The sequence below is a fragment of the Prorops nasuta genome, unplaced genomic scaffold (assembly GCF_024137725.1).
Source record: "Prorops nasuta isolate Cenicafe-Biocafe unplaced genomic scaffold, Cenicafe_Pnas_1.2 PNAS00002, whole genome shotgun sequence".
NCBI lineage: Eukaryota > Metazoa > Arthropoda > Insecta > Hymenoptera > Bethylidae > Prorops > Prorops nasuta.
In genome coordinates, this window is record NW_027116799.1 from 10,215,069 (window position 1) to 10,240,524 (window position 25,456).

The following is a 25,456-nucleotide window of genomic DNA, read 5'->3' on the forward strand; positions in this document are numbered from 1 at the left end:
TCAGCACTGTAAAATTTTAGAATGGTAGCATTCAGCAGAGGTAGCAGCTCAGTAACGTTACCAGATTTCTTTTTAAACTTCTACTTCTATTGGATAAAATTATAGGATCTAAGAGTAATAGCCAATAACATACACCGCTCCCTCAACATTTGTCTCTGCTGAATGCTACCAAAAACCCTCGGTGGAAATCAATAATACGATAATCACATGGTTGCCAATCCGTAACAATAGAAATCTAGGGAATTTCCGTTTCTTCACAGGCCGTCAGTTGGATCTCTGTAGCACTCTGTAGCCTGGCCAATCCGAAACCAAATCCGAACACCGAATGTAAACATCCTTTATTTGATTAAAAATCAATTATTATATTTAGAATGGCAGAGTCCGAAACTGATAAAACAATGCAAGAACCAGAAAAAGTAAACAATGCTTTAGAGTGGAAGCGACCTGATCAAGTGATGGAATTGCATCGATTAAAAATGAAAAAACGTGCCCTCCAAGCACGCATCAGTGGAACAAGTTATTCAAATGTAAATATAAATCAATCATTAAATGCTAGGACAAATGGAAATGATCAAATGTCTACAATAATTTCGCAAAAACGTAAAAATCCATTTATAAAAGATTCTACTAGTAAACGACAGAATATATTTCAACAAACAGATTTTGAAGTTAGTAGTGACAACACGCTATTTGAGCTACTTCATATTGAGGTGCCAAAAGATAAACTTCAGAACGAATCATGTATAAACAATTCATTAACATTCACAAGTGCCTTGTCAAAATTAGAAACTGGGAATACAATTTTAGAGCATGACATTCAGAAAGGAGAAACACATATTCCTCTAGATTGGACATTAAATACAAAAATGAGATTTACATCAAGGAAACCTTTCCCATGGAATGGAAAATTGAAAACTAGTGAGGAAGCCTCTGGTACAACAGGATTTGTAAGGTGTTTAGATATAGGTGAACAAGATTCAACTTTGGATACTAGTCCAAATGCAAGGTAAAATAATACAGTAACAAAGTGGAAAAATTTTTCTATAAGTTCATGATTTAATATATAAAATATAATACAGGTTTCACCAGTGCTGTTTGGTGTGGCAACATCCATCATTATCCTGGCTGGAAATGTTTCCTCGTTCAGCTGGCAGAGTTAGCTCCTCATTGTCTAGCAATTCTCTAATAGCAAATAATCATTTTATAAAAGAGTCTTTGTATAAAGATTGGTGCGAAAGCTTTAGATCCCTTTTTCATTTATTGCGAGCTCGCCAGTGCCCATATTTTTATGTATGTGCAAATACATTTACAGTTTTGTTTCGGGCTGCTGGCATTTGTGGATTATCTGAAGTACATGCTTTAGTGACACCAACAACCCGTGGTTTCAGACAAGCATTGAAACAAGAAGGTAAATTTTGTAAAAATGAATTAAACTATAGTAATGTTAATGATTCATTTTTTGGTTTAGAAATAGAATATACAATGCCTTTAAGGAAAGATTGCAAAAGACTTTCAGATGCCACTGACTCAGGGTTTGAAACTTTAGATTCTTCTTCACTCAATATTACTGCTTCTCTGCTTCAAGAAGATAGTGCAATTCTTGATAATGATGATGATGACGAAACTCAAGATGAATGGCTACAAAGCTTGGGAGTGGATGACTCTGAAATTAAAAAAATTAATAGTTTACAGGTAAATTATACTGAAGCTGATAATCATTGTTTTCAATTCAAGAGTGTTTTAACAGATTAATATATGTTTAGACAAGAAAGACGTTAGAGAAAGAGAGCCAAATAGATAATCTTAAGCAATCCCTTGCATTTGTAAAAGGTGTGGAAGCTCAAGCTCTTTTTAATTTTTTAATCAATTGTAAATCGGCAACGGCAACAACCGGAGCACTGGCGGGTGTACCACCAACCTTATTAGCGCCGACAGCATTTCATGGTGCTACATTGCGGCCACTTAAGGTTATTCTCTTTTATTAGATTAAGGGGAAGCATTGCGCGTCGAGAAAGTACTTCCAAATTATCTTCTACAACTTTAAAATTTTGAATATATTCATAGGGACCAAATTGGCTCGTATTGATCTGCTTAATTAACGTAAAGGCTTATTTTTTGGATTAAAAAAAAAAATTTTTTTAATCGGATATTAATAATAATATTTTATTTCCCATCAATAATTTCGAAAAAGGGAGCATTTACGACGCTGCGCCAAACTTCAACAAGTAATTTAAGACCAACAAGAAGCAAATATTCCCATAAATGTAGAAGATTTTTTGGATATAATATTGTAGCGCAACAATGGCAAATTTGCAAATATTTCCTTGTTGCGCTACAGTAGTATTTCCAAAAAATCTACATTTATGGGAATATTTGCTTCTTGTTGATCTTAAATTACTCGTTGAAGTTTGGCGCAGCGTCGCAAACGCTCGCTTTTTCGAAATTATTGATGGGTAATAAAATATTATTATTAATATTCGGTTTAAAAATTTTTTTTTTTTAATCCAAAAAATAAGCCTTTACGTTAATTAAGCAGATCAATACGAGCCAATTTGGTCCTTATGAATATATTCAAATTTTTAAAATTGTAGAAGATAATTTGGAAGTACTTTCTCGACGCGTAATGCATCCCCTTAATGTAAAGATTGGGCTTCACACAAATACACATATCAATTTAATTGATAGGTGAAAGACAGCATCGTTCGAGTAGATAATGAAAAGTTTTATTCTTTGGAAATAAAAGGACCAGTTTTGCCACATGTATTACCATCACTATGTTATTTGATGAAATCAAGTCACTTGCAGCAGTATTCTGTTAGCTGTGCTCATTTAGCCTCCACACTCTCATTTTCATTAGTCAAACATGGTTCAGGTAAGTGCATTTTGCATTTTGTTTTGGTTTTGTACGTTATAAAATAAAAATGTAAAATAATTTTGTAGAACAATTCGAAGCTTCCGAAGATAAAGTAAAAGTACCGCAAAGTGTATTTGGTCAAGAAAACCTAAGTGACTGCGGTTTCAGTGAGGAATTATTGCGTCACTTTTGTGACCCAGATCCTAAAAAAATCTGTACATTGGAAAGTTTGAAATTTTCAAATAATTTATACACATGGTCTTGATTGATTTCATTGTATATGTTTACTAAGTAATGTAGGGACAGGTAATTATAAATGAGAGAAATAATTACTTATTCGATTTAAACGGATAAATTGTCGACTAAAATCTTGAAATTATCAGGTGATAGTTCAAGCAAATGTGTATTATATCTTGGACAAATTGTTATTTAATTAAGAATAATGCTGTACTGGGGACAGCCTGACTGACAGCGATGAGCGTGATATGTATAATTATATAATTAAGTATTTATTTATTGACAACTGTTTCCCTAAGGAGTCTATTTTTACAGTTTAGACATAAGTGATTAGGAGTATCATCCTCTATATGTTGCATTAATCATGAAATCGATTTTAAATTTATACCGAAAACAAACTTAAATTTCAAAATACAAAGCGTTTAATGAATATTATAACACGATGATCATGAGTAATATATTTGACACAAATCTTTTAAGAATTTAAAATCAGACTATAAATAGAAAATTTATGACTGATAAATATATCATTTTCTATGCTAATTTTTCTCATATATTGTCTCTTTTTATAAATAATTTTACACTGCGAATTAATGGAATGGAACGATAGAATCTAACATTGATGCATAAATTACTCAGAAGAACTATCTGTCTATGCAGGATAATTTCTAATTATTTTAACTCGTATGTTTGGCTAATTAATTGTATTTATTGTCATTTTTGTATAAATTACTTGATTCTTATAATTTTTAAAACAGCAGCTTATTTTAATGGTATTAAACATTTAAGCTCATTCTGAAGATGACTGACCAGTATCCTTGTTTAATTTTAACATATTGCTTCTATATGGATAAAAAGGAATTCTTTAATTAAAATAAATCTTCCTTTCAATATTTAAACAATGATATATTTTACTTATTCTTAATAAATATTATTAGAGTTAAATAAAATTTAGTTTGAAACAATGAAATATTTGTTTAGGGGGCATCGCCACTCCAGCGCTTAATAAATTTGATGACATAATATTTTTACTAAAAAACTACATAATATATGTTACCAAATAGGAATATATTAAAACTATTATTAAAGTATCTTTTAAAAGTTTTCACATTTTTTTCTTATAAACTTGGAAACATCTCACAGGTAAACAATAGGACCGTATTTATCAGAGGAGTGAGCTGGTGCCTACTTTCCTCATTGACTATTGTTTTTGAAACAAAAATAAAAATTGTTTCTAATTTTATGTCTAAAAATCTAGAGAAACACCTGAGAGAATTTAAAAAATATAAATATTTTTATATGATTGAATATTTAAAAAAAACATAATAAAATTACTTAAAATTCTTTACAAAAATTATTATAAAAAAGTTGTTATTTCACTATAATCATTGAATCCATACGTACTTTCCTCAATTATATTATTTCATAAGTGTGCATAAAATTTTAAGTTGATCAATTGTATATTAAAGGAGCTACATGGTCGGCAAACTGAAAAACCATGGATTCGAAAAAAGCGAGTTTAAAGTTTTATATATAATTAGGCATAAGAAATTGTCACTATATTTTTCATCAGCGATGTCAGGACCGTATATTTGACCTTCTCCGTTAGCAATTCCCTGTACATTTTCCTTACCGAGATAAAAAAATAAAATTTTCAAAATTCCAGAGTGGTATTATCCCTTAAAACTAAGTGAAACATTTTATTGTACGTGAATATATTCAAAGGAAGATATATTTGAATCAAAAAATTTCCCATATACATTAATCGCTTTTTTCACACAAATTCAGAGTGTACTTGGTAACATAGGCATAGCAAGTTCAATGATGAATTTTCGTAACTGGGGACGGCGTAGGTGGGGTTCCCAGATGGTCTACCCCTAAAAATAACGAATCGATATTTGCTGGTTGCCCCCAAATCGGTCGCCCGGTCACTACGAGTTGGAAAAATCTATAATCTGTGGCGAAGGTTTATAGCCATTGTTTTTTTCTTCCACTAACGTATAATATCTAACAGCGTAATAACCATTACGTTTATGATTTAAAATTACAGAAGGTTATGAAAAATTGTTTACATTCTTAACAAATTATTGAGTAATGAAAAATAAAAACAAATTGAATATTAGATTAAAAATAGCTGAAACCAATTAATTAAACTACATCTTTCAAGTGGATATAAACATATATATTATAGTACACGCATCAGAGCTATATCATAGTATACATTTATTCGTGTAACGATTACGTCAGTGTTCGTTGCAGTTTCTGCTCAACGGATTGCGACATTCCTTCACTAGCAGCATAACAGCTTCGTATTCCAAGGTCTTATGAGTTGACGGTTAAAGTCAAGCAGTTTGTTTGTTTTTTTTTTACCTTAAAAGTTCCTAATATTCCAAACTCCTCTAACTTCTGAATCTGTTTTCCTAATTTTAATTGTATCAATTTTTTGCATCGTGCTTTTCAATCGGTCAGAAAAGTTGGAATTGGTTGCAATAGAAATTGTTCTCCAAAGAAACACGTAAGATATTCTAATGTTCCTGCGCCTATACTCTGTACAATAATCTCCGAGGGGGGCAAATAATCCATAAGAAGTTTTGAAGCAAAAAATGTGTATCGTCAGCTGAGAAAAGGTAAGAAGAAAACAGCCCCTGTTCGTTAAAGTTAGATTTGGTAGCAACGTCTCTATTAGATGATCCGGAGTAAGGAATCTCTTGCTTCGAATATTGTTGATCAGTGTAATTTTTAAGGGAGAAGTAATACTAAGACAATGCAAAATAAAAAAGAAAGTATAATGGCGAGGAGAGACGAAGGAAAGGAGAAAAGAGATTTTAGTTTTTCGGCGCATTCCCGATCGTTCTTATCACGCTAAGGGACAGCCTCTCGCAGACGGGAGGGTTCGGATAGGGTGGATAAAGCCGCTGGGTACGAAAGGGGGATCGAGGTATCGTAGGAAGTCTGTGCGCGCGCGTTTGTGTGAGGTGTGATGGTGGAAGTAGGACGTAAATAGATAAGAAGACAAACAAGGATGAGTATAAGCAGGCGAGTAGGAAGAAGCGAGGGTTGCAGGTTACGAGGGAAGAGAATGAGTATGAAGGACGACGAATACGAGAGGGGGTGGAGTAAACGATAAAGAGAGAGAGAGAGAGAGAGGGTTGAGGGTATTCCAGGACGGTTGGTTTAAAGAGAAACAAAAGTAAAAACTGGGAAGGCGATTATGGTGTATTGTAAACTAAACGCGAATGTATAGAAATAGACGCGGTTTGTGCGCAGGATTGGGAAATATTCGAATGATGAGTATCTGTATAAAGGGGGGGGGGGAGTGAAAAATGAGTAAAATGAATATATTGTTTCCCCTATGCAGGTTGACGTGGAATGTGTGTGATATAGCTCGTGTCGTATGACTCGTGGGTGTGGGCAGGGGGCTTCTTCGAAGCTAGAACGGTAGGTATAGTGTAGTGTAAGTATATATTACGAATAGCACGGGGAGAAGAGTGGAGAGGAAGAGAGAGAGAGAGAGCGAGGGAGAGGCTGAAATGGGCCGGTCGCGTGGGGGTTGCACAGAGACCCCCTGGTGGGGTTCGAGTCGACCCCGGAGTCCCCCGCTAGAAATCGTACCATTCGCGGAGACTCGGTCGAGCCGAGGGAGCCCCAGCAGCCTGACGTGCCCCACAACGCGCACACACCTCTTTATCGTCTTGCACTCTTCATCCGCGGTGTTGTTTCGGCTGTTGTTTATATTGTTATTATTATTATCGATCTCACAAAGCTTGCTATATACCAACTACAACGGAATGGCATCGCGTGTACTTATAGACAAATTTATGGTAAACGATTAAACGTGATATTGACTTGCAATTAACTTGTATATATATATATATATATAATAAAGGTGAGATAAGCAGTAATCGAGAGTGCGGTGAATAAAGTTGGAAAGGTTTGAATGGTTAGAACGCGAGGCTCGAGGAAATGGCACGAGCTTCGTTCGTGTCTGCTGTGAGCGAATAAGTGTGGTGGCGGCGTCGATCGAGGGGAAGAGCGAGAAGACGCGCGCCGTCGCGGTGCCCCGTTCAGTTCGCGTCGTGATAGAGTGCATCAGTGCATGGCATCGAACATGGAGAGTTTCTGAAAAATTTGCGCAAAGTGGAGGATGCCGATGAGCCATAGGTAAGGGAATAGCAAGTAGTCGAGGATTGATTGACTGGTTAATTTCCGGAAAGTTCCGCTGAGTCGGTGCTCGATCGCGCAAGCTTCGCCTCCCGTGTTTCGTGGTGTATCGTCGCATGCGGCTGACGGAATGGCATAGCTATATTTTGGTGATCGTGACAAGTTCTTTCCTGCCTGCGTGCCTGCCTGCCTGCTCGCTCGCCTCGCTGTCCTCGTCGAGTAGTCGAGGCTAGCTGATGTATTAATAGAATAGCAGAACTGTACAGTGTCGTCGTCGTCGTCGTTGTCGTCGCCGTCGCCGTCGCCGAAAGAAAGCACACACCCGTGTTGCGTGCGGACCGCGAGAGGTAGACTCACCGAGAGAGATGAAAGCTAAACAAATCTAACCATGTAAACAGATGCTCGCGGGGCAGGGGCACGCAAGAACGAGCACAAGTAGCACAGAACACGGACTGCACCAGCTACCAGGGATCTCTCGTTCGCTCGCACATTCTTCGATAACTTAGTCACCCTATTAACAGCACTCCGTTCTGCGCTTACCTAACCTCCATTATTTCTCTCGAAATCTTTCCTTCGACTTGTGTCATCTCTTATCTCTTTTCTCATCGTTCGTTTCTTTCCTGCAAATTAAAAAACGGATTTAGATCGCCACTTTTTCTAAATTTAAATAAAGGAAATGTTAAGATTTACGAAGAGTTCAAAGGTTAATCGTGAATAAATGTAATAGTCGTTAAGTTTTTCCATTTCATACAAAGATCATTTTTTTTTCTACTTAGAATTCGGAATGTATAAAGTGCACTTGTTCTAAATAATATAAAATACTGTTTTATGTAGCACGGGTGGCAAGTGTGGCAATCTAGTTCACTCCGGACACTTTGGGCATACATTCGCTATGTATCAGATCCACACGCACCGTGCAATGTACCACTGTCCGCACCCAAATATTTTTTTCATCCACTCTATTTCCTTTATTCTTTCGTTTCTTATCTTCTTCTGCACCTTCAATGTCAATTTCAATAACGCGCGCGATCCGAGCCTCTTGTATCTATTTATAGTAGATATACAAACCTACTTCTGTTTTCCTTCGCTCTTTCGTATTGCTTTTGCAGAGAGTAGTAATAAATATATACCTATACCACTTGTATTAAATGCTATGGAGAAATCTAAAATTATTGAAACATTTCACCAACTACTTTTCAACTATTCTTTGTACAACGTTCTACAACATTGACTTATTGTAGATGATAAAGAGACGCGACTGCCGTTGCAATGAGAAAGCTTCGCGATGAATTGGAGTTTTATACAGGATCCGACTGATAAAACGACTCGGAACATGGATATACAATTCTGTTTATCTTTGTAATTAGAAGAGATATCAATTTTTTCTACAAGATCTTTCCAAGTGCAAATGGAAAGAAGCTTCAAAAGGTCTCAAAGAAGAATTTACAAAGGTTGATCCTTTCTCTACTTAGAAAGATAGACAAAATTTTAGATCAATGCCCCAAATCGATTTATCCGGTTTCCTGTATACGATACAGTATTGATGTAGCGGCTTCTCTGTCGTTGACCTCTAAAATTGGAAAATTCGTATATCGATTGCGAGAAGTTGCGACAGGAGGGCTTGCGTGGCTGTATACGAGTGTCATTTCCCTTTTTTGCTTTTTTATTTTGTTTTATATAAGTTGGAGGAAAAATATTTTCTAGCGAGGAAAAAAGCGGTGCTTTCGGAGATGAAAAGGATTTTATCGTCACTAACGTCGTAACGTGCGAAGGAGGAAGCCTACGGGGCGAGTAGAAAGAGTAGAGGAGATGAAAAAAGGGATGCACTAGAAACGTGGGGAGCCCCTTGGAAATACGTGCGGGGGTCCACCAACCAAATTATGGATCGAGCTAACTCGAGCAACCAGCCAGCCACGTCTGCGCGCTATGCTTTCCGAGCCTGGTGTGTGCCTCTCGTCTCTCGCACGCCTTCACAACTACTATGCTTGCGCCTAAATACCAATGGACGCATTATTAGCATACCACCTTACAACATTCCCCCTTTGTAAACACAATTCCAACAAAATATTTCGGCCTTCCAAAACAAAATCGCATACTCGTTTTCGTAAACACAATGATCAATGTTTTCTGCAATTTTTTTCTGTGACCTAACCTGAACGATTGACAATGGGGTGTACCGTGGAAAATACTAAATATGAAATAAAGCAAATGCAATTATACGTATAATTTAGCCAACCATTAATTTATTTCTTCATTTTACAATTGATATGTGTGATTCAATTGTTTCTAGTTATTCGTATGTATGTGTAATATATCGCGGTGCTTGCTATTGTGATAATAGAATTATGAATCTACAATTGCAAATTAAATCTATCTGTAAATAAATAGCTCGTTCGATCAAAATGGCGTTAATAGGCAAATATTTGGTAACTGAGTGAAAAGATCAATGTTACCAATTGAAATTCAGCATTGAATAATAGCTGCTTCGATTGTTATGTTTTATACGAATCGACAGGAGTGCGCAAGAAACATAGAGGTTTCGTGCGTAAAACCTCTTGCACATGTATATACTATTAGATATTTATCACGAATACACAATATATCCTGTTTTTTACTTACGTGCGATTAAACATTGGATAGGTAGTATTTTTCATCCAGTGTGTGTGTTTCAGACTGTTTTTTCGTCGTTTACTTTTCGTGTTTTTCAATCGCCTCAACTGTTTACGCACTTTAAATAGCACTGTATTTTCTATTTTTGCAAAAAATCAATGTTTTCTTGCATGATTTATTCTAAAGAAAAGTACTGCTGAGAATAAATACGACGCTTTGCACTGTCATTCATTTAAATGGCTAATTACATAAATAAATGCCATATAGCATTAACGTTGTATCATTATGTGATGGTCGTTGTTTGCACTCAACATGCAAGAATTGCATACGCAGAAAGTGAAAGAGAGAGAGAGTGAGACGAAGGGGGGGGGGATTATTTGAACGATTTTTCTGCTGTTTCATCATTATACAAGACATTTTCTTTAACTTACCAGATAAGATTAGATAGAACCGAGAATACAAAAAGCATATTTCCACTTAGACTACTATCACCAGTTTCCTGGGTGGGGGGGGGGGGGGGAGGGGGGCTTCTTGCACCTGTGATTTCTATGTATTGGCAATACATACTTGTAACATTGTTGAAAAATAGTTGTGCTATTAATATGCGTTAGTTTTTTGTTAACGAGGATATATTATAGATGAGAAGGTAACTTATAGGAAACTATAGTGAAGGCCATTAAAGTGTAAAGCCTTCCGAGCTTCCAATAGTAAGTCGCGTCGGTAATACTCTCTCTCTCTCTCTCTCTCGAGGAATCCATAGAGAGATGGAGGGAGGGTGAGGAGGAGGATGGGGGTGGCGGGAGCCGAACCCCTCGATGCGAACACACGGCGCCAGGGGCGGATCCCTGCTATTACACACAACTTCTCTATACATACAGTATAACGTAGCGCAAGTCTCCTTTTGGGAAATAAAGCCGTCTATTACATGAATGCGTTATTAAGCCTCAATGAAGTCCAATGCAGCATTGAAAAATCAATAACTAACAATAATATCTAATAAACTTGCCCAATTTTAATGTGTAATTACACTGTAAAAAATCGATGTAAATTTACACTGACAGTCATGAACTGGAAGAATTTTGTGTAAAATTACCAAAATTTGTAGTTATCCGTGGAATCTGTAAAAATGCAACGCTCTTCAGTGTAAAATTTAAACTGAAAGTGTAAATTTCATTTAAAGCATTGTAGAATTACAAGAAAGTTTATTATTTACACTTAAATTGTAACTTCACATAAAGACAGGTAAATTACACAATTGTTTCAAAATTTTGCAGTATACGATACGTGATATTACCACAAATAGTTAAATTTACACAAAAATTAGTATTCCAACCTTATAAATGTAAAGCCACACAAGAAACCTAGTATTGTTTTTAAATAAACGTGTAACTTTACATAAAAAGTTATTGTTTCATACAAAAATCAGTATGTTTACACGAAAAATGTAAAATTACACAAACAGTCTAAATTTTTTATAAAGAAATGTGTATAATTACAGGAGACCGTAATATTTATACAAAAATAAATAATTCTACACAGTAAATGCAAAATTACACTATCTGCTTTCATTTGCTTAACACATGATGTGTAATTTTACATAAGAATGTATTTTTTCATACAAAAATCATTATGTTTATACAAAAAATGTAAAATTACACGATCCCTTTTAAATTGCCAAAAATATGTGTAAAATTACATGCACGAAAAATTGTAGTTTACGGCATTACTGCTAGATGGCTTTTTATCTAACTGCTTTCTCACAAGTTACAGCTTTAGTATGTAGTTAGTATATAAGGGCTTGGTACTATTATCACATTGGTAAGTGTTTACGTGATATATATTCCACATATACATTATTAATTGAATTTCATATGTTGTTATAGCGAGCAGGTAGTCCATAACGAGTAATTTGGAAAGTTAAATAAATTAAATATTTAATCTTCTATTAACTTGTGTGTATTCTTCTATATGTTTATATGTAAATTACTTCCTAATGTGAAAAATCTTTCGTTTCGTGAATAGTAAAAAATCTATGATACTACAAAGTTAAATATTTATATTTTTACCATTTTTCCCCAATATTTCTTAAAATTTATCTGTAAAAATATGAAATTGTTCTGTAATTTTACGAGTTTTATTGGAAAATTTATATTCATTCATCATTTGTAAGATTACACACTTTATGTGTAATGTTACGATGCTGTTTGGAATGGTTCAAAGCATCAATATATAGAAAAGTACAAACTCAAAAAGTGATGTTACATTACTCTATGGAATATTACAAATGTTCATTGTGAAATTATAAACTCAATACGAGATGTTACACTGCTCTTTGGAATATTATAAATCTTCATTGTAAAAGTACACATGTAAGTGTAAATCTACAATAGAAAGTCGAAAAATTAACAAAATCTTCTATGAACATACACAAGTGAATTATAATTTCCACTTAAAATGGAATTTTACCAAAGGAAACGATACTTTTACATCTACAATGTAATTTTCCAATTCGGTGGAAAATTACACTGACTAACGTAGGTAGCAAAGTTGCCAATGACAGTCGATGTAAATTTATACAAAAATTGTTTACAGTGTACATATATATAATATTGTTCTTTTTTCTCCATATAATTATAAGACTTTAAAACGAGAAATGAAAGAGAAAAATACTGGATAAAATTCAAACAATAATACCTTAATATTGATTGTTTATTTTCCTTGTGCGTTAGTGAATTTTAGTGTAGTTCTTTAAAAGGTTTAGAGGCAATTGTGAAGATATTTTTTATTTAATAATATTTAATCTTGCAGAGACTATATTTTATATAGAAGGTGGTCAGAGTTAAGGCGCGGGCTAAAGCGAGAAATATAGATAGTGAAAGAGGTGGGTAATGTATACATACAACATTCCAAATTAATATTTTTCCTGGCAGCCTTAGTTTAAAAGTCATTATTAATCGAAAGTTGTTAACCCTTTCGCTGTGGAGTGGCACGTATTCGTGACTCGCCAATTTTTCATGGTTTTTCAAAAAGTGTTGGGTGGCACGGATCCATGTTACAAACCAAAAACTGTGTATATATATATATGGGGCGTTCCACGCCAAATCGAACACCCTTGGACTTTTGCATTTTTGATTTTTTCGATAATTTTTTTCCTGCTAGTATGGGTTAAGGTTAGCCTCCATGATTTTTTTCAAATTTTTTCATGAAGCCATGCGGGAGATTTGAATTTTGGAAAAATTATGGTTTTCGTTAACACTTTTTTTTTAAATACTGATAACTCCGCGAATTATTATCGAAATTGATTGTATTTTCTTTTAATATCTTCGTTTTTAAACGTACTTTTAAGTCAAATTATTTAAAAATTAATTTCTTCAATATTACTATGATATTTTCCCGTATAAACGTAATATTTTCAATTTTTTACAATGTTTGTATCGATCGATTTTTTTCAAACTTTTTTATAAAAAACTGTATTTTTTTTTACAAATTTCAAGACTAGTCTCATAATGGGCAAACTTTGAGAACAATTTTTTTTTTCAAATTTTTAATTTTTATTTTTCAATTATTCGTGCTGATAAATACCTGAAAATAGAATTTTATACTGAGCAACTATTATTAATAATCATTTTTCTAACCCCTAGTGATTATCAATTATTTATAGTGATTTGGGATGAAAGATGTACAAAAATAAAGCATTTATTATACTTCGTTGAGTCTTTTTTATTAAATATTATGACATTTTCTACAAATTTATATAAATAGTAATTCGAAATTCAAAGGATACAGTAGCAGGAGCAATATGAGTCTATATGAGTTAGTATCGTCTTTCATGATCGGTAATCAAATTCGAATTTAAATTAATGTAACTGTAATGATGCAACCAACGCTGATGGAATGTAAAAAATTCCCTAGATATGAAACTGAACTATGTGTGGGAAATTAACTTAAGTTTTATTCAATATTCTTTATAGATTAATCTGTAAACATTACTGTACAAAACTTAAGTAAATGTCGCACAAATAGGTCAATTTCAAATCTAGGAAATTTTTCCATTCCACCAGCGTTGGTTGCATCATTACAGTTACGTTAATTTAAATTCAAATTTGATTACCTATCATGAAAGACGATACTGACTCATATAGACTCATATTGCTCCTCCTACTGTATCCTTTGAATTTCGAATTACTATTTATATAAATTTGTAGAAAATGTCATAATATTTATAAAAAAGACTCAACGAAGTATAATAAATGCTTTATTTTTTTACATCTTTCATCCCAAATCACTATAAATAATTGATGATCACTAGGGGTTAGAAAAATGATTATTAATAATAGTTGCTCAGTATAAAATTCTATTTTCAGGTATTTATCAGCACGAATAATTGAAAAATAAAAATTAAAAATTTGAAAAAAAAATTGTTCTCAAAGTTTGCCCATTATGAGACTAGTCTTGACATTTGTAAAAAAATACAGTTTTTTATAAAAAAGTTTGAAAAAAATCGATCGATACAAACATTGTTAAAATTGAAAATATTACGTTTATACGGGAAAATATCATAGTAATATTGAAGAAATTAATTTTTAAATAATTTGACTTAAAAGTACGTTTAAAAACGAAGATATTAAAAGAAAATACAATCAATTTCGATAATAATTCGCGGAGTTATCAGTATTTAAAAAAAAAGTGTTGACGAAAACCATAATTTTTCCAAAATTCAAATCTCCCGCATGGCTTCATGAAAAAATTTGAAAAAAATCATGGAGGCTAACCTTAACCTATACTAGCAGGAAAAAAATTATCGAAAAAATCAAAAATGTAAAAGTCCAAGGGTGTTCGATTTGGCGTGGAACGCCCCATATATATATAGGGTGTAACGAAACGACCGCCTTTTCTCGTAACTATAAGGTTCGGAGTGACAATCTGAGTGCACGTTTAAAATTTTTTTCGAATCGTTCAAGGGCTTTAAGAGTTATTTACATTTAAAAATCAACCTTTTTCGGTCCTTTTCGAACAACTTTAACTGCACAATGGAAAGTGGAAAATCAATTGATGAACACCCCGTTAGGAAGCAAAAATTATCGATCGCCGCGATAATACATTTGCTATTTTTGAAATTAATTTGGCTATTAGATTAATTTGATAAATAGCAAATTCCTTTTCATTACAATTCCAGCTCAATTCAGTATAAGTATCATTGACTGGATTGATGAAAAGAGCGAGTTGACGTAATGAAGGAAAGTATCAGAAGCTAAGATGTTGCGCGAGCGCACTGACAGTTTAATAGGTAATGCATGAGGGTATTCTCTTTTACTAACGAAGCTAAAGAGAACGATTCCAAATCAATGTATTGATGATAGAGAAAATTAAACTTACCTATTTAATGTTCTCCAGGTTCTTTTAAATCGAAGTTTTTGAAAAAGCTTCAAACTGGCTCCTCGATGATTTCCAGAAAGCACAATATCACTAAATTTGCTTGTAAATACTCGCAAAATTAAACAAATTAGGTATTCAAATGTGTTTCTTCAAAATACTGGTTAATTTGACACTTTTGAACTATTTGAAGTAGGCTGAAGAGAGAGACAGAGAGAGAAAGGATAATCAATAATTAGTTTCGACCACTCTTTATCAGCCTACTTCAAACAGTTCAAAAGTGTCAAATTAACCAGTATTTTGAAGAAACGTAAGATAATACCTAATTTGTATAATTTCGCGAGTGTTTACAAGCAAATTTAGTGATAGTGTGCTTTCTGGAAATAATCGAGGAGCCAGTTTAAAGCATTTTCAAAAATTTCGATTTAAAGGAACCTTGAGAATATTAACCCTTTTCGTCCCAAATGACCAATTTTGACACGTTTTTCAAGCTTGAAAATATTGTTGAAAAAAATAGCTTATAAATTAATGAACACATGTTTTCGATGTATTTTTTTGTGCTCTTTCCAATGATTTTTAACAAAATTTGTGTAAAAATTCATTTAAAAACGTTATAAAATAATTTTTACCAAAAAACGCAAAATTTTCTGGGTTGTACTTTCTAAAATGAATATTTACTTAGGGAATAATGTCTGGGGATGGATTTTCACACACATATCGTGACACGAAAGTCTAACCTTTCAGAATGTATATTTTTTGTGCTAAAATTCAAGATGGTAGCCCCAATATGGTGGCCGAAAGGCGAAATTTAATATTAGTTTCAACAATTTTTAGGCAATAATACATCAACTTTGAGAGAAATTGTTACAGAATAAGAAGTGTGTATAATAAACCTAAAAATGCGTCAGAATATTTTCAGCATTTTCGGAGAAATTTTTAATTTATTGTTTATTCAAGTTATTAACAAAATCGCCGTTTAAGTCATAGACGCTTCGAATCTTCGTGAAAATTAGTATATACTGGTTTTTGAGGTTGCTGATTATAAATCCGTGGTCAAAAATTTTAAATGTGCGAATTTAACGTAGCGGATTAAGATTTTGATTAAATTTTAATTTGTTTTTTAGAAGAGACAACCATTTTTCAAAAGTTTATTAGCAATATTGGTACCGTTATTTTAAATTTTTGCCCACGGATTTATATTCAGCAACCTCAAAAACCAGTATATATTAATTTTCACGAAGATTCGAAGCGTTTATGATTTAAGCGGCGATTTTGTTAAAATCTTGAATAAACAATAAATTAAAAATTTCTCCGAAAATGCAGAAAAAATTCTGACGCATTTTTAGGTTTATTATACACACTTCTTATTCTGTAACAATTTCTCTTAAAGTTGATGTATTATTGCCTAAAAATTGTTGAAACTAATATTAAATTTCGCATTTCGGCCGCCATTTTGGGGCCACCGTCTTGAATTTTAGCACATAATATATACATTCTGAGAGGTAGACATTCCTGCCCCGATATATGTGTGTGAAAATCCATCCCCAGACATTATTCCCTAAGTAAATATTCATTTTAGAAAGTACAACCCAGAAAATTTCGCGTTTTTTGGTAAAAATTATTTTATAACGTTTTTAAATGAATTTTTACACAAATTTGAATAAAATTATTGGAAAGAACACAAAAAAATACATCGAAAACATGTGTTCATTAATTTATAAACATTTTTTTTCAACAATATTTTCAAGCTTGAAAAATGTGTCAAAAAAGTGGTCATTTGGGACGAAAAGGGTTAAATGGGTAAGCTTAATTTTCTCCATCATCAATACATTGATTTTGAATCATTCTCTTTAGCTTCGTTAGTAAAAAGAGAATACCCTCATGCATTACCTATTAAACTGTCAGTGCGCTCGCGCAACCTCTTAGCTTCTGATACTTTCCTTCATTGCGTCAACTCGCTCTTTTCATCAATCCAGTCAATGATACTTATACTGAATTGAGCTGGAATTGTAATGAAAAGGAATTTGCTATTTATCAAATTAATCTAATAGTCAAATTAATTTCAAAAATAGCAAATGTATTGTCGGGGCGATCGATAATTTTTGCTTTCTAGCGGGGTGTTCATCAATTGATTTTCCACTTTCTCCACTTTCCATTGTGCAGTTAAAGTTGTTCGAAAAGGACCGAAAAAGGTTGATTTTTAAATGTAAATAACTTTTAAAGCCCTTGAACGATTCGAAAAAAATTTTAAACGTGCACTCAAGTTGTCACCTCGAACCTCCAGTTACGAGAAAATGCGGTCGTTTCGTTACACCCTGCATTTAAGAGAGAGTGGGGCAAAATGATCACTGGAGGTAAAATGATCCCTGAGGGCTTTATGGAAAGTAGTGATACTATTTGTTTAAAAATTAATCAATATTAAAATATAAACTTTTAAATACGTAATACAATATAGTAATGTCTATATTTTTAATACGTAAAAAATTGTTAGCGGCATTTGCATGTTTATCATCATTTTTCTATAAGATAAGCGATTTTGGAATCATAATAATAAGTATGAACTTTTACTTCCTCATAAAATTAATTTGAAATCGTTTTTGGTAAAATTTTAAGACTAGATAAAAGACGCGCAACGCATTTAGGGCAAAACAATCCCATAATAGATTCATTGGTAAGAAGCAGCCGGTGCTCAAAAAGTAGTAACGATAATGATAACGAATGTATTTTTTATACAACAAACGGTTTAAAACGAGGTTCATGGAGAAGATTGGATCCAGTGTACTTTTTTCACGCTTTTCGTGGTTTAAGTGATTATACTTGAATAACATGTTTTCTTTTCATAAAATTCAGAATGTTAGCACTAAAATATGCTTTTCTACTTTTTTTATTGAAAGTATTATATATATATATATATATATATATAGCTTTTATCTATCGTATCTATAAATATAAATTCATTATTTGAAATTATTCGGTATGGGATCATTTTACCCCACGGGTGAGGGTAAAATGATCCTTTTGTAAGGTTTACTTTAAATTGATTAGTACAAAACATCTTTAACAATTTAATTGTCGCGAACACGCAGAAATGTAAAGGAATATGTGATCTTCGTTACATAAAATTGTTGCTATGTTAAAATCGATACTAGCGTCACTGGGATGGATTTTTCCTTAAGGGGATCATTTTGCCCCATTCTCCCCTACATTTAAAATAGGTAAGATAACCTTCATTTGATCTTCATGATACCACTTAAGGGCAAATAAACAATATCCGGTAATAAATCGATTTATGCCCTATAACTTTTGTTTGAACAATATTTTTCAAAAATTCTTTGTTTTCTATATTCGCTGTCGCACGCAAAGGTCAGCATGAATTAAGGGGGGAGCCTCGTGTAATAAGTTTTTAAAATCGACTTTTTTTCATATATGGATACTAAATAGCCTAAAGATATTACCTTTAAAATGTTACATTAAAATTCGTACTGAGTACATAGTTATAAAGATATTTGTAGTTGTGCGTCATGGAATAATATTGCTTGCGGAGTATACTGTTCCGCTAAAAACAATAGCTTTCATTATTTCTGTGTACGGTCAAACCTGGTTTTCATACATTGTTTGAGACTATATTTCATATAAGTTTGGTAAAAACATTTGTTATAGTCAACAGTTATCGATCCTGTTATCATCCGTCAGCTGAGAGTCTCTTTCCTACCTGAAACTTTAAACGCGTTTATCTCAAAACCACTTTTTCCGAATTGGCGTGACGCATAACTCGAAAAGTTCTCAATCGATTTAAAATTTTTTGTTTGTTTTAAAGGTAATAAAATACCCCTACAGATGAATCTCAAATTAAAAATATATTACCAATCAGTATTTAGTAAACTGTTTTAAAGGTGAACAAATAAATTGTCAAAATTAGACTTTATTTTTCACAGTTGATATGCTTATGTTTAAATTATCATTTTTTTCAATGAAACGAGGTTTATCCAGAGGGGAATTTTATTAGGAGTGTAGTAAAAATGAAAAACGTGAATTTTTGGATTTTTAAGGAAGCTACACGTCACGGTGTTTGAGGATGTTCTTGCGGACGCTTTAATATTAAAGTTAAATAACTTTTTTTACAACTCAACTAAAGTAAAAAAAAATAAGATAATACTTTTGAAAACACATACAATCAATAGCAAAATAGCGATTCGATTATATATTCCCTTACCCCTAAAAAAAAATTCTAAAATATGCTAATTTTTCGTGGTGTTACACGAGGCTCCCCCCTTAATGGCGAGTTCAGAACTGACTTAGAAAGAAAAACATTAAAAAATCTTGTCACAGAAATTAATATTTAGTGTATCTAACGTTAAATACTAAAGCTACGATTATTTGATTATATCATTATTCGGTAACAGTAAAAATGTTAGTATACTCGAATTTGAAAATATTAAAAATATACCTATTTGGATATCAAGCTATTTACTTTGTTCAAATAACATTAATAATTCTATTTTCCGAATATTTCCAAATTCAAATAATCTCAGACCAGCTATTAATTAAAAGAGATATACATAGGTAAAAGAACTTCGAGCATATACTACAAAAGAATCCGTATTCGCGTCTAACATCATAGTTCGTCGCCCTATACTGATGATTCTTTGAACACTCGCATACCTACACAAAAATTCAGCAACGGAGCTTGTAAACAGTTAATATTTCGCACTTTAAAAAGTTTTTAAATGATAAACATCAGCAAGACATGTGTAATACGTTTATAAATATGTAATAAAGATATGGATCTGATAAATTAAATTACAGTAACGTATAAGATATTTGATTTTTCCTAACCTGTATTCTAAATTTTTGGAAGCAGTCAAGCACTTTTTAAACGAAGATATTTGTATTACATGCTTTTAAACGTATTACACATGGCTTACTGATGTTATATACAGGGTGTACCACTGAAATCACCCCAGAGGATGGATACAAAAAAACAGGCGTATCTTTTTAACTATAAGACATATATTCAATTTTTGTGTACATATTCTTTTTGAAAACATATAACAAGAGGCTTCGAAAAGATCATATGCAAAAATTAAATATTTCTTATAGTTAAAAAATTACGTGCGTTTTTGTATCTATGCTTTGGGCGTTTTAAGTGGTACACCCTGTATATAAACTTTCAATAGTTTATTAAAGTATGAAATATTGGCAGTTTACAATGTCTGCTGCAGAAATTTTGTGTAGGTATACGAGGTTTCAAAGCATCCTCACCATAGGGCGACGGACCTTGTATTTTATAATGTCCTTGCGCCATTCGAATATTCTTCAAATGTGAATATGTAAAATAGTGAAAGTCATTGATTCGCTTAAGTTTTCAAATAAACGAATTGGTTTTATTCGTATAACCGTAACCGTATTAAGATACATTAAATATTAATTTCTATGAAAACATTTTTCAATATTTTTCTGTCTAAGTCAATTCTGAAGTCGACATTAATTTACGCTGACGTTTGCGTGCGACAGCAAATACAAAAAACAAAGGATTTTTGAAAAATATTGTTTACTCAATAGTTATACAGCATAAATCGATTTATTACCTCATATTGTTTATTTGCCCTTAAGTGGTATCATGAAAATCAAATGAGAGAAAGTTATCTTACCTTTTTTAAATGTTAGTAATAAATATAGTTTTTATTATATACCTTTATAAATTATCTGGAGGACTTTTCAAAGCACTATATTAATTTATAATTTCGCTAAATCGTTTTCAATAAATAGGGGAGGTAGGAGTAATAGGGGTCACTTAAGGGAGAATTCAAATAACAAATTTTTCTTAAAGAAAATATTTATTGCAACTGCGTCATCACTAATTTTAGTTATAAAATTATTAAATAAACTGCATTTTATTGACATTAGCAGTCTTTTTTAAAAATAATAACTCTACAAAAACAAACGCCTTTGATTCTCATTGCACTGACTTTAGGGTAATGATAGTCACCGTTGGGATAATCGGAGTCAATCAACTTTAGCATATATCGCAGTTATAACCTTCGGCTGATTCTTGTCCGGAGCAATCCGCGTGAGCCCAAAGTCCATATGATGTGCACCTGTACCACATTTCATTGTGTTTTTCTAATTTCTATGCATATTATGCATCTATTTTCTTTATCATTTGATTTTAGCACTTCTTTTTTTACTCTTTTGGAACCCTCTTTCTTGACCAAACTCGTTTTTTTACCTTTACCTTTCAAATTTATTTTGTTTTCATTCTCCTTTTCACTTCTTTTTGGCGCTTACTCTGATTAGTTTATTTTCTTTTTCTATTAGGACTTCTTTTATAGATGATAAAGTTAATACTGTAGCAAGCTGCTTTTTTCCTTTCTGTCTTGTATTAAAAACAGTTGTTTTTTTCTGGTAGCTTAATAGAGTCTTGGATTGTAATTAGCTTAGACCTTTCAACGGTTTCAGATTTTGGGTCTGCATGGTTTGATGTACCAAGAATCGAACCTATATTTTGCGTTACATCAGTAGGATCAGCTGAAATATTTGTTTCACCGTCTTGATCGTCAATAGACGTAGATTAAAGAATTTTAGCTGCAGCAAAGTCTTCTTCTAAAAATATTTCGGGGGATTTAATGGAAAAATACCCAATTGCCCTAAATCCAGATTCTCCCTTGTTAATAGTTGCAACGCTATGAAAGGCTTTTCTCACCAAAAATGACACGTCATAAGGTGTTATTTTTTCTCCAAGATGATTTTTCTTAAATAAATCGCACTCCCTTTTATAAACCATTTTGAAAGGCCCAAAGGAAGAAAAATCTAGAGGCTGCATTCTATGTGATATATGTGGTAGCAATTAGAGTATATGAATATTATTACACTTGCAAAATTCATAAATGCGAAGAGAAACATGACTAGCGTGATTGTCTAGTTTTAATAGGACGGGTTCATCCGTAGATGGTCTTGTGTGCTGCTTAAAGTGTAAAAGCCACTCAAAAAAAAGATTTCCATTTATTCATTCGTTGTCTGAGCACTTAGAGGCTCCTGTAGGACCATCCTTCTCCAATAGTGGAGTCATTCTTTTTCTAGGATAAATGAACATTGGCGAAATGAATCCACCAGCAGAGCTCATTGCATATATCAAGGTGATGGCTTTTCCTCTCTCCCAACTTGTAATACTACTAATTCTCTTTTGTTCTTTTGTAGCTAGTATTTTTTTCGACGACTTGTACAGTGGAAATGCCTGTTTCGTCACAATAATATAAATATTTTTTGTAACAAATTTATGTTTTTCCATCAGCTATTCTAATAGTTTATAGAACAATTGAACCTCCGTTTTATTAAAAGCTAATATTCTGTTTATACTTATTTGTTCTGGTTTCCTAACAGAAATGCCATTTCTTACCATAAATCCATTTAACCAATTACGCCCAGCCATTCTGGCAGATTTGTTAAAAGTGTGTTTCAAATTTAATTGTTCTGCATATTCGAATGCTATACATCTTATCTGTTGAGCGGTACATCCATAGAAAATATTAGTTATCTATTTTACCATATCTGCTATATTCTTTTCTACTTCACAAGTGAATATTGTATTTCGTCCAAGACGTGGTCTTAATAAGTAGGATTAATTTTTTAAGCGTTTTTGTAGACTAGAAAATGGAATGCCTACAGTTTTAGACGCTCTCTGTATTGAATAGCCCTTTTGTTGAATAAGCTTGATGGCTTTTTTTAAAGTATTAGAGGTCAAATCAGCTTCTTCGATTACTCTAACACGTCCTTTCGGCATCTAGAAAAATATCAATGTACTTATAAATCAGTTAGCTAATTAATTTTACAAATACATTTGTTTGCGGGCAATGGGAATCACTTGGTTCTCATTACCAATAACTACACTAATGAGAAAAAAGTCAACAATAGAAAAAAATATGCTTTAAAATAGCAATCGAAGTATTGTATGATTAATTACAATATCATACTAAACACACAAAAATCTTAATTTGATAAATTGTGTAATTAAAAACTTACCGTTTATTTAATATCTAGAAAAAGTCACTTTAATAAGACAAAATCAAACAGAGCTTACTGTTTGTAATATTAAACGGTTACCAATGCGACTGACTAACAAAAGTGTCAGGTGGGGAGGAAATGAAGCTAGGAGATGGTAGAGACGACGCCTTTTCAGTGTATGGTATATTAAATATATTGCTGACCACCATTACCCGCTGACTCCCATTACCCCTACCTTCCCTACACGTTTTTAATTTTAAAAATGATATTGGCACCATTTAACGGCTTCAAAAAATCCTAAAAACTTGGGGATCTCTTTTTTCATAATTCTTGGTAAATGAAAGATCTATTGGAATTTTTGTTTGCGTCTAACCTCGAAAAAATAGATAAAATGCGTCTTTTTAACGTTAAAAACGATATAGATTCATTTTAACGTCTTAAAAAATTCTAAAAATATAGAGTTTTTGTTTTTTCATCATTTTTAATAAATTAAACCACCGTAAATTTTTATTATTGCCACCTTAATGTATATATATGAGCAATTCCACCAATTCGGGAACTGGTTAAATCGGCTCACATCCCTGATTTTTTTGATATTCTCAGATCTTGTACTCTTTATCGAAAAAAGATTCTCTAATTTTTTTCAGAAATTTTTATCCATTATTTACGACGTGGTTATATTGGAAAGTTTTTAATTTTAACTACGTTCTATATTTTAATTAATTTTCTATACTTTTTCAAATAACTTAATAAATTTTTTTCACACATGATTTCCATGTAAAAAAATCTCACCTTTCCAGTGGAATAATTGTTTTTCTAGTAACATCACTTTATACCGAAGAAATTAGCGTTTAAAGTATAAAAATCAATTTTTCAGGAAATGCCTATTTTTTTTTTTAGTATTTTTTTCGTAAAGTTGAGAAAATTTCACATGGAACCTGTAACTTTCAAAATGGGATTCCTATTAAAACTCGTCGAATCGATAATAATAAAATAAAAAAAAAGAAATAACAAATAGTTAACCGCAAGTATTATGGACTATCTCGATTCTTAGGGACTTTTTTTCCAAGTATGACACTAGAGCCTGTAATATTTATTCGAAATAACTTAATTTTATTACTGTAAGTGCCGGTGTCTTTGCGTAAAAGTCGGGATTACGTAGGAGTACCAGATTAAATTTTTTTAATTGTAGTAATAGCTCCCCCTATGAGTTTTCTACTCTGTATATTATTTTTTATTTTTAAATCAACTTCAAATCTACAAATTTTAAACTTTAAACTTTCAAAACAAGAGCATAGAGATGTGCACACCAACACAATGATAGTGAAGTGTCAATATATAACTGTATACGTATAAATAAATTACACTCAAAAACTGCGAAAATTGACCGATAGTTTGCGCTGATAGTATGCATATACACCAATATACATTCTAATCTCACTGTCATTGTGCTAGTGTGCACGGTCTCTATATTTAGGGTTGGGGAACAAAAAATTTAGATTGGTACTCCTACGTAATCTCGACTTTTACGCAAAGACACCGGCACTTACAGTAATAAAATTAAGTTATTTCGAATAAATATTACAGGCTCTAGTCTCATACTTGGAAAAAAAGTCCCTAAGAATCGAGATAGTCCATAATACTTGCGGTAAACTATTTATTATTTCTTTTTTTTTATTTTATTATTATCGATTCGACGAGTTTTAATAGAAATCTCATTTTGAAAGTTACAGGTTCCATGTGAAATTTTCTCAACTTTACGAAAAAAATACTAAAAAAAAAAATAGGCATTTCCTGAAAAATTGATTTTTATACTTTAAACGCTAATTTCTTCGGTATAAAGTGATGTTACTAGAAAAACAATTATTCCACTGGAAAGGTGAGATTTTTTTACATGGAAATCATGTGTGAAAAAAATTTATTAAGTTATTTGAAAAAGTATAGAAAATTAATTAAAAAATAGAACGTAGTTAAAATTAAAAACTTTCCAATATAACCACGTCGTAAATAATGGATAAAAAATTAGAGAATCATTTTTCGATAAAGAGTACAAGATCTGAGAATATCAAAAAAATCTGAGATGTGAGCCGATTTAACCAGTTCCCGAATTGGTGGAATTGCTCATATATATATATATTTATACAGGGTGCGGTACTAAAGCCGCCCCAAAGCTTAGACACAAAAAGACGAGTATTTCTTTAACAATAAACGATATTCACT

The 25,456-nt window shown here is 32.4% G+C and overlaps 1 protein-coding gene and 1 long non-coding RNA gene across 10 annotated transcripts in view; one reads left to right on the forward strand and one right to left on the reverse strand.

The window, feature by feature from the left end:
* Positions 1-302: 302 nt before the first annotated feature.
* hd (humpty dumpty) overlaps positions 303-25,456 on the forward strand; it is a 97,241-nt gene continuing 72,087 nt past the window's right edge. For 4 of the 9 annotated variants that reach the window (XM_066730366.1, XM_066730374.1, XM_066730384.1 and 1 more), the window contains exon 1: positions 3,137-7,252. Coding sequence is in view for 3 of the 9 variants with exons in the window: in XM_066730344.1 (XP_066586441.1) it covers positions 372-1,006; positions 1,080-1,692; positions 1,764-1,967; positions 2,686-2,872; positions 2,941-3,119 (1,818 nt within the window). In the remaining 6 variants the exon portion in view is untranslated. Of the gene's footprint in view, positions 1,007-1,079; positions 1,693-1,763; positions 1,968-2,685; positions 2,873-2,940; positions 7,782-8,956; positions 9,788-25,456 lie in introns of those variants that run through there. The other 5 variants (XR_010822940.1, XR_010822941.1, XM_066730344.1 and 2 more) reach the window with 5 other exon arrangements.
* Positions 1,440-8,662, reverse strand: LOC136775533 (uncharacterized). Its single transcript, XR_010822944.1, has 3 exons — positions 8,321-8,662; positions 7,793-7,872; positions 1,440-1,663 (listed from the first exon to the last, which is right to left on the reverse strand). It is a non-coding gene; the product is annotated as an uncharacterized lncRNA (long non-coding RNA).